The sequence below is a fragment of the Dermacentor variabilis genome, chromosome 2 (genome assembly GCF_050947875.1).
Source record: "Dermacentor variabilis isolate Ectoservices chromosome 2, ASM5094787v1, whole genome shotgun sequence".
Lineage (NCBI taxonomy): Eukaryota > Metazoa > Arthropoda > Arachnida > Ixodida > Ixodidae > Dermacentor > Dermacentor variabilis.
The window spans coordinates 132,098,823-132,112,104 of NC_134569.1; the positions used below are offsets into that span (position 1 = coordinate 132,098,823).

At 42.5% G+C, this 13,282-nt stretch overlaps 2 protein-coding genes across 8 annotated transcripts in view; one reads left to right on the forward strand and one right to left on the reverse strand.

The window, feature by feature from the left end:
- The window catches only part of LOC142572699 (uncharacterized), a 231,350-nt gene extending 230,388 nt beyond the window's left edge, over positions 1-962 (reverse strand). For all 6 annotated transcript variants that reach the window (XM_075681996.1, XM_075681995.1, XM_075681997.1 and 3 more), the window contains exon 1: positions 392-962. In XM_075681996.1, coding sequence (XP_075538111.1) covers positions 392-875 — 484 coding nt within the window. In that variant the 5' untranslated portion in view covers positions 876-962. The remainder of the gene's footprint in view (positions 1-391) is intronic.
- A 382-nt stretch (positions 963-1,344) lies between these two features.
- Positions 1,345-13,282, forward strand: part of LOC142572701 (activating signal cointegrator 1 complex subunit 2) — a 72,296-nt gene continuing 60,358 nt past the window's right edge. The window contains exons 1-5 of one of the 2 annotated variants that reach the window (XM_075682002.1): positions 1,350-1,378; positions 4,870-4,957; positions 7,574-7,654; positions 8,471-8,673; positions 10,445-10,516. In XM_075682002.1, the coding sequence (XP_075538117.1) occupies positions 7,607-7,654; positions 8,471-8,673; positions 10,445-10,516 (323 nt within the window). In that variant the 5' untranslated portion in view covers positions 1,350-1,378; positions 4,870-4,957; positions 7,574-7,606. Of the gene's footprint in view, positions 1,379-4,869; positions 4,958-7,573; positions 7,655-8,470; positions 8,674-10,444; positions 10,517-13,282 lie in introns of both variants that reach the window. The other variant, XM_075682001.1, reaches the window with a different exon arrangement.

Consider the following 13,282-nt stretch of genomic DNA (forward strand, 5'->3'; position numbering starts at 1 on the left):
AGTTTATTTTCAACTGCAAATAATTGTTTCTTTTATAAATAAATGTCTAACTAGACACAGGCAGATGCTGCCAAAATTGCCCCCCCCTAGGTGGTCCTGGCCCGGCCCCTCCCAACGCCTCTGCATGCTTTGATGACTACCTGGAGGATCAGCTAGATCCGTCCCTCGTGCACCCTTTCGTGGAAATATACGTATATACATCTAGGGGCCACAGACTGCAAATTATATAAATCCTACGCCTGGACCACTAGTGTATCAAAATTCGATTTCGGTCGAAGGTATTCTATCTCCGTTGCCTCGGCCGCACAAATGAAGTCGGCGGCCACATCAACTTTCGCCAGCGTGCCGTCCCTATCTTCGCGTAGAGCAAACAGCCTCGTCTGGTACACACCTGTGTCCGAGACCCCGACGAAGACGGCCTCCAACTCGGAGTTTGCTGGCAGGCGCCATTGTGGCGGTTGTCGAGTGCACGTCGCTACACGGTGAAGGCGGCACAGGATGGCGACACATGGTGTCCTTGCGTCTTCGACAGAGAGCGGGAAGAGCCTGTCGAGACCCAGGACGAGCGTCAGGCCGTAGTCGACGCACTGCACTTCGGCCGAGACGTGCACTCCCGCCGTATTGCGGAACACGTCGGTAACGAAGGCGCGGGCAAGGTCGACGACCGTATGCCTTGTGTCGGCGACGCAGTACTGCCCTATCTCAGCGCTGTACAGGTGTCTCTCGCAGCCCCGCACGAAGTGCTTTATGAACGGAGCCTTGCTGCAGGCAAGCCGCAACCAGAATCTGGTCGGGCTTTCGAAGTTCACCATACTGACGGAAAGAGGCACGTTGAGCGGAATGCTTGCGTGCTCGGGAACAACCGGCTCGTACATTGCGTTCAACGATAAGACGAGTATAGAGACGGTTAAGCTCACTGGACAATGGCCAACTTGGGCAGCATGACATTCTAAACCATTCAATTTTCCCTCGCACTTTCTCTTTCTTTTTTTGTCTGCCCAGTGTGGCGAATTGACACATGACGTTTGTCTAATTAGATAACCGGCAAATAATGATTTGCACAATTGATGTTGTTTGTACTCGCAAATTAAGAAAATATGTAATTAAGCTCGTAAATGAGATCATAAATTGCTAGTTGTGATCCAGAATTATAAAAATTGACTTAATTATATTTGTCAAAATTTTCTTTCCTTGTTATCTCCTGCTCTTCTTTTTTAGTCGTTGGTTTCACTATAACGCTAATTCATATAATTGCTTAAATTTGTTGCCGACTTTCATGAATACTTTACTAAAATTTTAGGTCGTTCTTTTCTGCACTACTATCATCATTAAGAAAGCAGAAGCAAATATGGCGGCCGACAGCAAAAAAGACGCGCAGGTACTTTACCCATGAAGTTTCTATGCTTGTTTAAGCGACGTACTCATTTACGTGACGTGTTACCATCTGTATCTTCTATATGCGATATGCTTCTTTGCCTCAATGTGTTTAACCCTCGTTACTTTTTGTCTGCATAACGCTAATCACCGGCGTTCGTTCACTTCGGTCGCTGAACTGTCACATGTAATGTTACATTCCGGTTTCCTCCAAGCTCGTATCGCAGTCATTTGTCGGCAAGAATTAGCTGTACACACTTGGTTGGTTTGAAGTTTGAATGTGATATTGACTGAGTTCTTATTATATTCATAACCAGCCTCCACTGCTTTGTTAACGCGAAACATCTGGCATTGTTTCGGTTCTGCCAATTGTGCGCAGGTTGTTTTTGTTTTTTTTGCGGTCCCACTAATGGAAAGTTGGCTCAACATATAGCAGCATATTAGCACGCCGTGGAATATGTTAACGTGGTACTGTCAAACTGTCAACGTTGTTTTGTCGAGAGACGGTGTATCCAAACATCTAGTCAGTGAATGAACATGCCCCCCACCCCTACCTTCCCTCCTTTTGGCTCAAACGGTTATTTCCAGCATCAAGTTAGGCATTCGCTTAAACAAACAAAAAAGTTTTTGTGCAAACAAAACAGATTGAGACGCGGTGCAGCGCGAAGCAGGACAGAGGGACACGGAAAGGACGAGGACAAGCGCGAAACACCAACTAGCTAGGGAGCTAGGATATAAAAAAAAAAAAAAAAAAAAACGTAATTTGGGAAGGCAAGGAAATGCTACTAGTATAACACGACAGCGCTTGCACTTGTGGGGAAACTGGATTAACTTAAGTTCAAGGTACGGTACAGTACGTGTCTGCTGTTTCTGAAAAATAAACACCATGCACATATGTCAAGCGGACAACTTACGCAGGGCGTGCAGAAGCAGAGCTGCATTATTTAAAGCGCACCGCAGGATCCAGGTGACACTACAGAAGTGGTTGCATGTCAAATCGACACTTCTGTGCCCGCCGTTTTAGCTTTACGGCTATAGTATTACTAGAGGTCGCGGATTTGATCCCAATCACGGCAGCCGCATTTCGACGGGGGCGAAATAGAAAACGCACGTGCACTTAGATTTTGGGACATGTTAACGAACATCACGGTGTCAAAATTAATCCGGAGTCCGGCACTACGGCTTGCCTCATAATCTGTGTGGTTTTGGCACGTACAGCCCCATAATCCAATTCCAGTTTAATACTTCTGCCACAATGCGATGTGCCATGTGAGGAAATGGCAAGGCTCAACCCTCTCAGAGGTTATAAAATATGTTGCACAACAACGCCTCAATCAAACACATTAACCTGTGTGTTCTGTGTACTGTGCAGACAAACTGCAGTGGTGCACGCAAGGTAACATGTAACATCAACTCTCCACTCTCGTGTTCGACTAAACATTGAAGAAAGCAAGATTTCGCCGTCAACATCATTGCTAATTATCGTTGGGCAAAGCAACCAGCACAGAAAGCTTCGCTTACATAGATTCCCACAGTGCGTGGGATCGGCATAATTTTTTATGTTACGTAGAATAAATTGACAAGTGTTACCAGGCTGTTCTTTATTACTTCTAATAATTGTAGTGCCACGTTTACAACCCTGCAACAAAAACATATTGTAGACTGTACGGTGCTCAGCGATTGAAACGTGATACTCGAATCACGTGGCTTTCTTGTGCCACCGCTGGACACTAAGGACACTGAGCCAATACATCTTTTTATCACATGGAGGCAAGAATGTTTGTGGTGCATTGTGGCATGCACTTAACCCTTCGGCGATCACCCAGCACTCGCTGGTAACTCAAAAAGCGCTGCGCCAGCTGCAATGCGGTCAGAGTATCGCATTTTTCTCGCTGAGCACTGTACATGATGCATGAATGACTGATTTGAACAATGTCGCAGCTTTTACAATGATTTTGGAGCTAAGGAAGCTGAATCACGGAGCAGGATGTTGGCCTGTTATCAATTCTCCTAGATGATGGCTGCATTGATCCCAATGCACTTGCCAGTGTTTAAAGTGGTCGAAATAATGGGGTTACAGATTACATGAAATTCTTGTTTGCTTACAGAAGTTTCAAAAGAGCTTGGGTGATGGATGATTGGGGACTGTGCACACCATAGAGCTTTTTGCAAAAATGACCAAGAATTACTTGGGTTCTGGTGTTCATAGGAGGTGCAGGCATGACAGCTCGGCAAGCATGGGAACATGGATTTTCCTAAACTTCGACTCTATGGCTTCAAGCGGTGTTGAGGCTTCACAAGCTGATTGTTTTCAACAAGATATTGTGCCATAAGTTCGACAATTCACACTGATTATGCATGTGCACATTGTCTGATTGCCTTGTGCATATGAACAAATAATTGCTTCGAAATTTAGGCCAATAAAGGCAGATAAAGCATTGTAAACAAAGCCACAATCGTGTGATGCTGCAAGCACAGAGATCGAACAAATCTATGTGCTGACTATCATTCCTATGTTAGCCAAATGGTAATAGCGCCAGAGTTGCCTCAAGTAATTTTTATAGGATTGTGTGTACCACAACCACTTTGTCCACTTAAGACACGGTAGAAGGTTTAGTTTACAGAAGTTCAGTATCCGTTTTTGTAGGGGATCTACAGAGCAATAAATGTATTGTGCCTAAAGGGACACTAAAGGCAAATATTTAGTCAAGCTAAAATGATAGATTAATGGTTGAGAACGTCTAAGGCATCAATATTGCAAAGAAAGCTTTAGTAATAGAGAAATTGAGGTATATGCAGGACAACATTTGATACTCCCCTGGGGCATTCAAGTATTAGCCCGATGACGTAAGCACTCCTCACTATAATTCGGTTACTAGTACTCAACCACTGGCAATAAAAATATCATTGCATTACATTATAGGACAGAAGCAAATGTTACTTTACTTCTATTCGATTTCTAGAGAAAAGAACTCATTGACGTTACCCTTGAGAACAAAACAAGTAGTCGAAAGGTTTCCTTTTCACTTGATTCCACGCTGCCCATGCTTTCACATTTCAGTAGTTTTGTTATTGCATCATGCAGCGTTGGTTTTTCTGGCTCGCGAAACTCACGCAAACTGCAAGTAAAAGAGAATGCCATGTCCGTGGGTTGTCATGGCATGTCTGAACGGTCCGCACCACTTGACCAAGAGCAGCTTCAGCAGTGAATCCGATGCTCTGTCTCGGCTCAGTTTCTTCACCGCCGTGTGTTGGTGTTTAGCACAAAAAACTATCGCGCCGCCTGCCTGGCGCCATTCTAATCACTGATGGTAGTAAAGGGCAGTGATGGTGTATGCAACCTCGCCACTCCCCACTTTGGAGCAGGCGACTTGAAGTGCACTATAGAATATGTGGACCCTTCAGACTTAAGTCATTTCTTAGCACAAAATAAGTGCTGCGAGGTTTCTGTAATGGTAATATAATAGTTCACGCTGACTTAATATTTGCCTTTAGTGTTCCTTTAACAGGTGGCACGCACCAACATCACAGTTAAGAAGTCTGAAATACCTAACAGCCATTATGGAGGGCCACCAGCTTATGAGTGAGTGCCTGCCTCTATTGCCACTCCATGAGCTGATGTGAGGCGTTCTAACCACACTAGAGCCAGTTCCAGTTGAATGCTCACAGGTGCAGATTTTTAGCCTGCATAATATATCTCTTAGCTGCCAGCGGCAAGAGCACGATGGTGCCTACCACTAAAGTGACACCTGTAGCTAGCACACATCAGATGCGCTGACTGCACCCCAAGCAGTCTCCACACACACAAGCCTGCCACACCCATTTCGTGTTAGGTGGTCACCAAAGAAGTGGCTTAATCTGTGTTTGTAGGCGAAACTGCCAGAAGATACGAGTCTGGAATAGGGGCATCTATGCATCTGCAGGGTTACACCATCCACCACAAAAGCCCTGCACAGTACCACGTGAAAACACCAGCAGCAGCACACAGTGGCACCTAAGTTAATTAACTGCCATGACACTCGTAGGGGATGCAGCATTGTTGACAATTGTAAATAAAGCAACATAGCTTGTAATAGTTGTATCCCTTACTGCATCTAACCATCAGAGCATATAACAATTACTACATCTAACCACCGAAAACTGTTGAAAGGTCCTTCATGAGGCATACTCAAAGTGTTATTCATGTGAATGCTACTACGAAGGCAGGTGGGTTGCTTGTCTCTTTAAATGCAGCGAGTTGTCCATGTCTGTATAACAGTGTGATCTTATTTTGGGCCTATTTTGCTTCTAACTTGAGATAATTGGAACAATAATCTGTGTTCTCTAGGAGTTTGAATTAATGCATCCGCTGTATTCAGCTGTCTGGCAAGAATATTGTGCCTGAGCAGAACATTCCAGCATGGTATGTTCATTCCAGCATGGTAAAACTTACAGGCAGTACTGCACTATAGCGTGTGCTGTTGAGCTTTGGATCATTAAAAGGTCAGTTTAAGACTAGCATAAGTTTCTCAATATTTTGGGCACCATTTTGCTTTTACTGTTTAATTAATAGGTTAAGCCTCCGTTGGACAAGCTGCTTTTTTACATATAGTCAACAGCTTCCAAAGGTGAAGTTAGCGCATGTTGTGATGCCAGCTGCGACTTCGCATGTGCTGTTATTTACAATTTGGATTTTTATACTGATACTGCTTCAGCATATATTTAGGCAGATTGCTTTGGTAATTCTGTGTATGCTGCTGCAACAATAAAAGCTGCATTCTTTTTCTTGGTTTCCAAGCATATGGTAAAATACAATTAAGGCTTTCAATTTTCATGCAATGTCACTACAATGTCATTTGTAACGTTATTTAAATTAGATATCATTGGGTGTCCCTATTTCTAATAAGCACCTTGTCCTTATTCAGAGCTTAGATTCCTTGTGTAGAGATTATCTTTATTAAAGTGAGCTTTCTCCATGTGTTTGCAAAAGTTCATGGAGCTTGTGTTTTAACTTATATTAGGAATAATTTGATCTTTGTACATTTGATGCATGTTGACAGTTGCTCCTCTAAATTAAGTTGAAAGATTCTCGGTTCTCTGGACTTAAGCTATACGTGATGGGCCCCTCTGGTCCGTCATAACAAGCACTGGGTAGGTGCTCTCGCCCAGGGTGGGTGGGGGTGGTTGGAGAGGAGGTGGGGCCACAAGACAGTGAATGGGCTGCTATTGTAAGTCTGACGAAGACAGCGGTGGTGAAGTAGCCAGAGGCACACGAGAGCCTTGCATCTGTCGCCACTAATTGTAGCTGCTGTAGCCTTGTACATGGTGATAATTTCTAAATGCATGTTATTCCCGTAACAATATCTTACACCATTTAATTGTGCCTATGTGGCTTCAGTACAAGCTGCTCATCATAGAACCATTAGCGACCTACCTTGTAGTAATATAAATCACAGTTGTTGCTTTGCTATAATTATTATTGTGAGTTAATGTGCGTGTGGTACATTTATGCAATGTAATGTAGCATTGATCCATTATCACCACACGTGGGCCTTGAAAAGTGTAATGTCCAAATCATGTAGGCATTCAAAGTGCGTGAATGACAGCAGTCACTTTGATATTATCAAATTTCGCTCTGTGAATACCTTAGTAAGTTTTATGAATAACAACGGCACGTCAGTGAAGGACTAGAGGACGTTCAGGTGACATGAATTATTTTTTCCTAATCTGATGCGTACACACAATCACAAAATAAAAAATGGTGCTTTATTTTTATTTTTAGCTTTTTTGGAGGTGAGGGTTCTTTCTCTGGCTGTAATATGTTGCATATTTGACATTGTTTGACCTCATAGTGCCCAACGTGTAATTTTTGATATGCTAATTTTGATAGCTCAAAATTCTAATTTAGGCATGGGAAACTTGACACAAAGCCCGTAGCTTGCATATCTTTTTTAATACCTCAGAAAGATAGTTTACTAAACCAATGACTAATTTAAATCACTTCCTGTACAAATTGCTTACTAAATTCACATCTCATTGTTTTTGCATGGATGTATTTGTACGCAGATATAAAGTTGAACAAGTCATTATAATTTTCGTTGATGTGAAATGGTGTTCGGACATTTGGGGTTAAGCTGCTTTTGTGAGGCTAGCTCTTTATGTAAAACTAACACCAACTCTTGTACTGGTTATATCACTTGTAATAATTATTTTATTTTAGGTCTCCACAGTGCTACCGCTGCATGACAGGGTGATGCAAGTTGTAGATAAGCAAGGTCAGCAAATTCAAGTTCCAGCTTTGGTACGTCTTTCTTCTGTATCCCACGTTCCTACCCTGTGGCACTTGAACTTGGTCATGCACTGTGAACTGCATAAAAGGAAAACGGGCTGGGCCGTGTGGATTTAGTAGCAGTACATGTGCAGGAAAGAGTGTGTGCCATAACCTCAACATCTTTAGTTGTAGAAATACCATATTGTCCCATGAAATTGTATGTGCTTTTATATTTGATCCCATGGGCTTATTGGGCACACATGTTATGGGCCCACAGAAGCTAGGCAAAAATCCTCACAGCAAGATGCAATAATGCCATGTGGTTACACAGAGTCGTAGATGGTCTCATGCACAATTTTATATGACAGTACATTCGAACCGCATTACAACAAATTTTTATCCATTGTGAAAATACCTTCATTATACTTACTATAAGTATACATTCGTTGCATGCTAATATCGGTAAGAAACATTTTAGATTTACTTTGTTTTGTCTGTTTTCATTATATAGAGGATTGACTGTATGGGTTTATTGGCTAGGGAAGGTGTGGGGCATGTAAAAATATAGGGCTAGCTTTCAAAGGGACACTTGTACAAGCATGACACTACTTTTTAACAGCTCAGGTTGCTGTATTGCCACAACAGTAAAAGTTGGGAAAACCGTTTAGACTGAGGCTAGCAAGGTGTTTAATGAGACTTGCAGTATTCTTCTTCAAGCCCCACTGTGCACATATCATTTGCCTGTTAAGCTATTGCACTTAATTTGCATGGAAGCAGTAACATTTGCCAAACCTTGTGCTGCCTCCTGAAAATGTTAATTTATTTCGCATGCTGCATTGCCCACAGAGTAAAGGTTTTGTGGAACCAATCTACTGGCTCAAGTACAGACCTCCACGAGTAATCTTCAGCTTTGACGAGCTAATGTCCATCTGTGCCAACGAAGTGCAAGACCTGGCTGAAAAGCACAGTGCAGCAATCGAGGAGTGGTTGGAGCGGATGGCGTACATTGAAGAAGACCTGACGAAGATGCTGCGGATACCCCACAATCGGTGAGCGCATAACATGGAACTGCAAGAACAAGGGAGGGAACAAACTAGTGCCATATTTGTCAAAAAAACGTTAGTTATCTTTCCACATCAGTAAAGTGTGCCTGCCAGCTCAACTGAATTTTTCACACGACTTAACAAAATCAGGCTTGCTTTACAATTTTACAAATGTTTTGTCAATTTTTATGAAACTATATTGTCCTCACGAAAAAGCTTTGCCGTCCATCTGTCTCTGACCACACCCCCTGGAAGTCTAATTACATGTATTTAAGGACACCAGAGGTTTACCTGCTTCAGGCAAGTTTATTCATACAAGTTACCAAAACAGATGAAATCGACAACAGCGAAGTCACTATGATCTGAATGCAATATTTTAATTGTCAGTTTGTGCTATTCTAAGTTTTCTGCTACTTTTGTGCTTCATCTAAAGTCACTGCTAATAAATTCACTGTGTATCCCTCAAAGGGTGTGTGTGCTCAGGACAATGTTTATGAAAAATGCGTGCTATCCCACTCCTCCCCCCTTCCGGGATTATGTCCACAGGATTTTTATAACTATTACAGTTCACAGGTTTTCAGGCATGGCAAAGTGACCTTGCTTGACAAATAGTTCTCTTCTTTTTACCGCTCTGATACCAGTGCTGTAGCATACACACATTTTGTACGTTTTTCTTGTATTTTTTAAAAATATGGTATCCATTTTTATTTCAACTGTAACAAATCTCAATTTAAATTCAGTACTCATCCTGTCCACATTCTGGCACCGTCAAGTTCAGTTTGAAGTGGTAAAATGTCACTAAGCTTGAAAAGAATTTGTTCTTGGCCTAGATGATGTTTACTAAAGAACATGCTTGCCACTATAAATACAAATGACCATTAAGGAGCTTAATACCTGTGTCACAGGGGCAGATTTGGAAGGCCTTCCAGTCGACGGCCTTCGAAATGCCACAACTCTATCGACTCAAAGGAGTTGTAGCGCTGCTACACGGCACTTTCGAAAGGCCGTTGAGAGGGTTCACGTGTTTCTCGTAAAATTGTGTGGCGCTGCGGATCTTTACTTTCGTTTTCATGTCACGAAAAGTTAAGCAACATTAAAACCACTTAAAAGAACTATAATTTCTTTTATGTTTGTTCATACATTTAAAGAAATGTTTATACATTGCCATACATATATCTTTAATTTTTAAGTTGTTGAGTAGCGAAACTGCGGCAACGTTTGCGTCGCTGCATGTCGCTGTTGTCGAGTATGTGCAGTTCGCACATATCAAGTGGCAAAAATATTTTATTGAATAATTAATAACACCCATATATAGTATTTTTAGAGCGTTTTGGTTTGATTTGTTCTTTCTAACCGATAGTACGAGCACACTGTGAACGAGAGGGCATGTTCGCACTGTTTCCGTTTCCGTTGCTCAAAGGCCATCGAGATTTCGATAGAGTTGTAAGGTGCTCCGTTGACTCGATAGACTATTGACTCGGCGGCCTTCGAAACCATACGTGTAGCAGCTCAAACTTGACCTTTGAGTCAACTGACTATCGGTTGGAAGGCCTTCCAAATGCCCATGTGACACGGGTATAAGTGATGGCACAAATAGTGTTTTGTCCATGTTGTTATTTGTTTTTTAATATATATATATACTTTTTCTAGCAGCAAGTATCTTTCACTGTACTTTCCATCCTCGCAGCAGAGTAATGGTCAGCATGTATTGAATTTGTGCGCTGGCTGTCGTGCTATGTATTCTGCAGCACTCACACATAATGTGCTATGCCTGCAGGTTCTGGTCTCATGCCATGTATGATGACGGTTTTCACCAGCTGCTTGAGTCGTACCTGCGGCTGGCACCAAGGTAGGCCTTTTCATATTTGTTGTGCCTCGTAAAGCTAGGTCTGCTTTGTTGTGAGTAAAAATTTCTGTCCACCTAACTGCAATAGAAGCAAAGGAACCCTGTTTTGGGTCCTTCAAAAGCAAACTTTGCAGTTCAAGTAACTTTGTACTGGTCTAGGAATCAAAGCTTGGTATGCCTATGCTTTTCTATAGCAACCGCTCTACCATCTGAGCTACTATGAGGCTAGCAGATGGCAATGCAACATTAAGCTAACCAACAACTCAAACCACTGGAAGCTTGAACGAGTGAATTTTCGTATAAAGTTTTTTTCAAATTCACTAGGTAAAAGAAGTATCAAGTAATAAAAAAAATTGAGACAGTACTCATCTCATGGACCGTGTTAACGTTAATGCATTTGCATTGAATCACTATAACGACACAACGTATTGCCATCATAGAACAGAGTTATGTACGAGTCATGTATTGCAGCAGGACTTTACTTTCATACTTCCCTAATAACATTCGGCGCCATCTAGCGCCGCTGCCACGAAACTGCGCATGGCCTCCAAAATGCATGGTGCGCAAATACTTGGTGAATGCTGAAAAATGCATCATGTGGTAACTGAGCTCCTCTTGCGCCTTTTTTTTTTTTTTTTTTTTTTTTTTTTTTTTGGACACGCTGCATCATTTAGTAGCACTGCTGAGTGCACACATGGCCTCCAAAAAGAGAAGCATGGTGTGCCGGTGCCTGTGAGAACTGAGAATTGTTCCCTTGCTTGGCCACACACTCAGTCACACATACATATTGTATGTGTATGTACGTATGTGTATGAGTGCCAATGTTTCTGGCACTCTGTGAAGATAATGTGCTTGGCACGTGGCCCTGAACGCTGTTAGCCAAAGATGCCAACACATCTGGCCTGAGTCGTGTGAAATGTCATGCAACTATTAATGTACCCCTAAAAGTGATTACATTAGAATGTTGCCCTGGCCCCAGTTAATATTGCACACAGACTGATGTACAGGTGCACTACCTATATGCACCAATGTTGCGGCACTGACTAACGTACTACAGTAAAGTGCTGATTATTCAGACATGCTTGACTATTTGGACAGCCCCACGTCACTGCCACTAGCCCCATAGACTTAATACAAAAGGATGACCAAAATTTCAGAAACCTTACAGCATATCATGCGATGATTCAGTCAATCAAGCTTAGTCAGTCTAGTAATCATCTATGAAAATTCAGTCCAAGCATTGGCAGTACTTTCATCTACCTCTAAAGGCAGTATGGCAGTGGTCAAAATGCAGGCCGTGATTATGTAGCAACGCTGTCTGCTCAATTTTATGCCACTTTTATCATCCGCTGTGCATGGCTAGGTGATCATGTTAATGCATGCAGAGTCACTCTGACCACTGACAAAGCACAAAAAGAAGTAGCATAAAAGGCACTGCTATAAAATCGTAGCCACAAATGTCTAAAGCCAAGGGCAAGCGTATGTGGGCACAGCGGCATGCGTTGACGAACTTTGGTGGTATTCATGAATGCGGGGGGGGGGGGGTGTCACTTTCAAAAAATAGTTTAATTTTCACGATATTTCACATGACTAGTATCGGATGGGCAGCAGTGTTCCGCACATTGATAAGATAACGTGCTTGACACTGGGCCAAGAATAATGTTGCTCGTAAGTGCTATCGCGTCACGCGCTAGTCACGTGAAAGATGGCGTGCTTGGCATTGTGCAGAGAATTCCATCGCTCCTAGAGCCAATGCATCTTGGGCTATAGTCACACGAAATTGATGGTATCTCTGAATGTGACGATCCAAGAATATGGCACACTTTTCTTGGCCACTTGTGGGATAAAGTCACATATTTTTATGTGAATCCAGTATGTATTTCAAATTCCCAATTATTTTTGACGTTATTGTGGTCCCCATAAAGTGCAATTACCGGCCAGCGACTGTATAAAGAGATGGTGTGGAACTGAACCCAGAGAAGAAATTATATGATAACCAAAATTTTCCTCAGAAGTCAACTTGAACCAATATTTTTGAAATGTGTCTGGTACTAAACCCTATCTGAACCAGAAAAAAAGGGGGGGGGGGGAGCTACCTGTTTGGAATTAAACATTTCAGTCTCATTTGAGTGATGCTTGGTAAAAAAATGCACTATGCTAAACAAAACAGCCTGCTTTCTTTACTCAGCCCACCTACATGCAGTCTGTTGTGACTTGTAGGTTTGTATGCACAAGTCAGGGAAGGTGTACAGTGTAGCCTACGTATAACATAAGTTGCCGGATCTGCACTGCACAAAACTAAACAGTACTACACTACAGTAAAACCTCGCTAATACATAGTTGGCAGGGAACGTGGATCAGGTATGCACGAAGCGATTTACTAATTAACTGACAATGGCAGATGAGCTGTTAAAGACTTGCCGGCCAAAAAAGTGTGTTCTCACTCAAACACACAAGCAGACAAGCTTTATTTGCGAGCAGGCATCAAAACCGTGATTTTCACTTGCCGCCATGGTGGCCTTGTAGGGACAATAGCATCCTCAAACACAGCGAATGCCCTCATGACAGTCAACTTACTAGCCGCGTTCCCTATGGAAGGGCCATCATCCATGTTGTCATTCATGATAGCAACATGGAAACACTAGAAATTATGGGAGCAGGATATACATCAAGCCTACCAAGCTTTAACGTCACTATAGCTGGTGACTGCAGTCCGTGAAAGGTCCATACACTGCAATTTCGTTATGTATGGTCTGCGCACACAACATT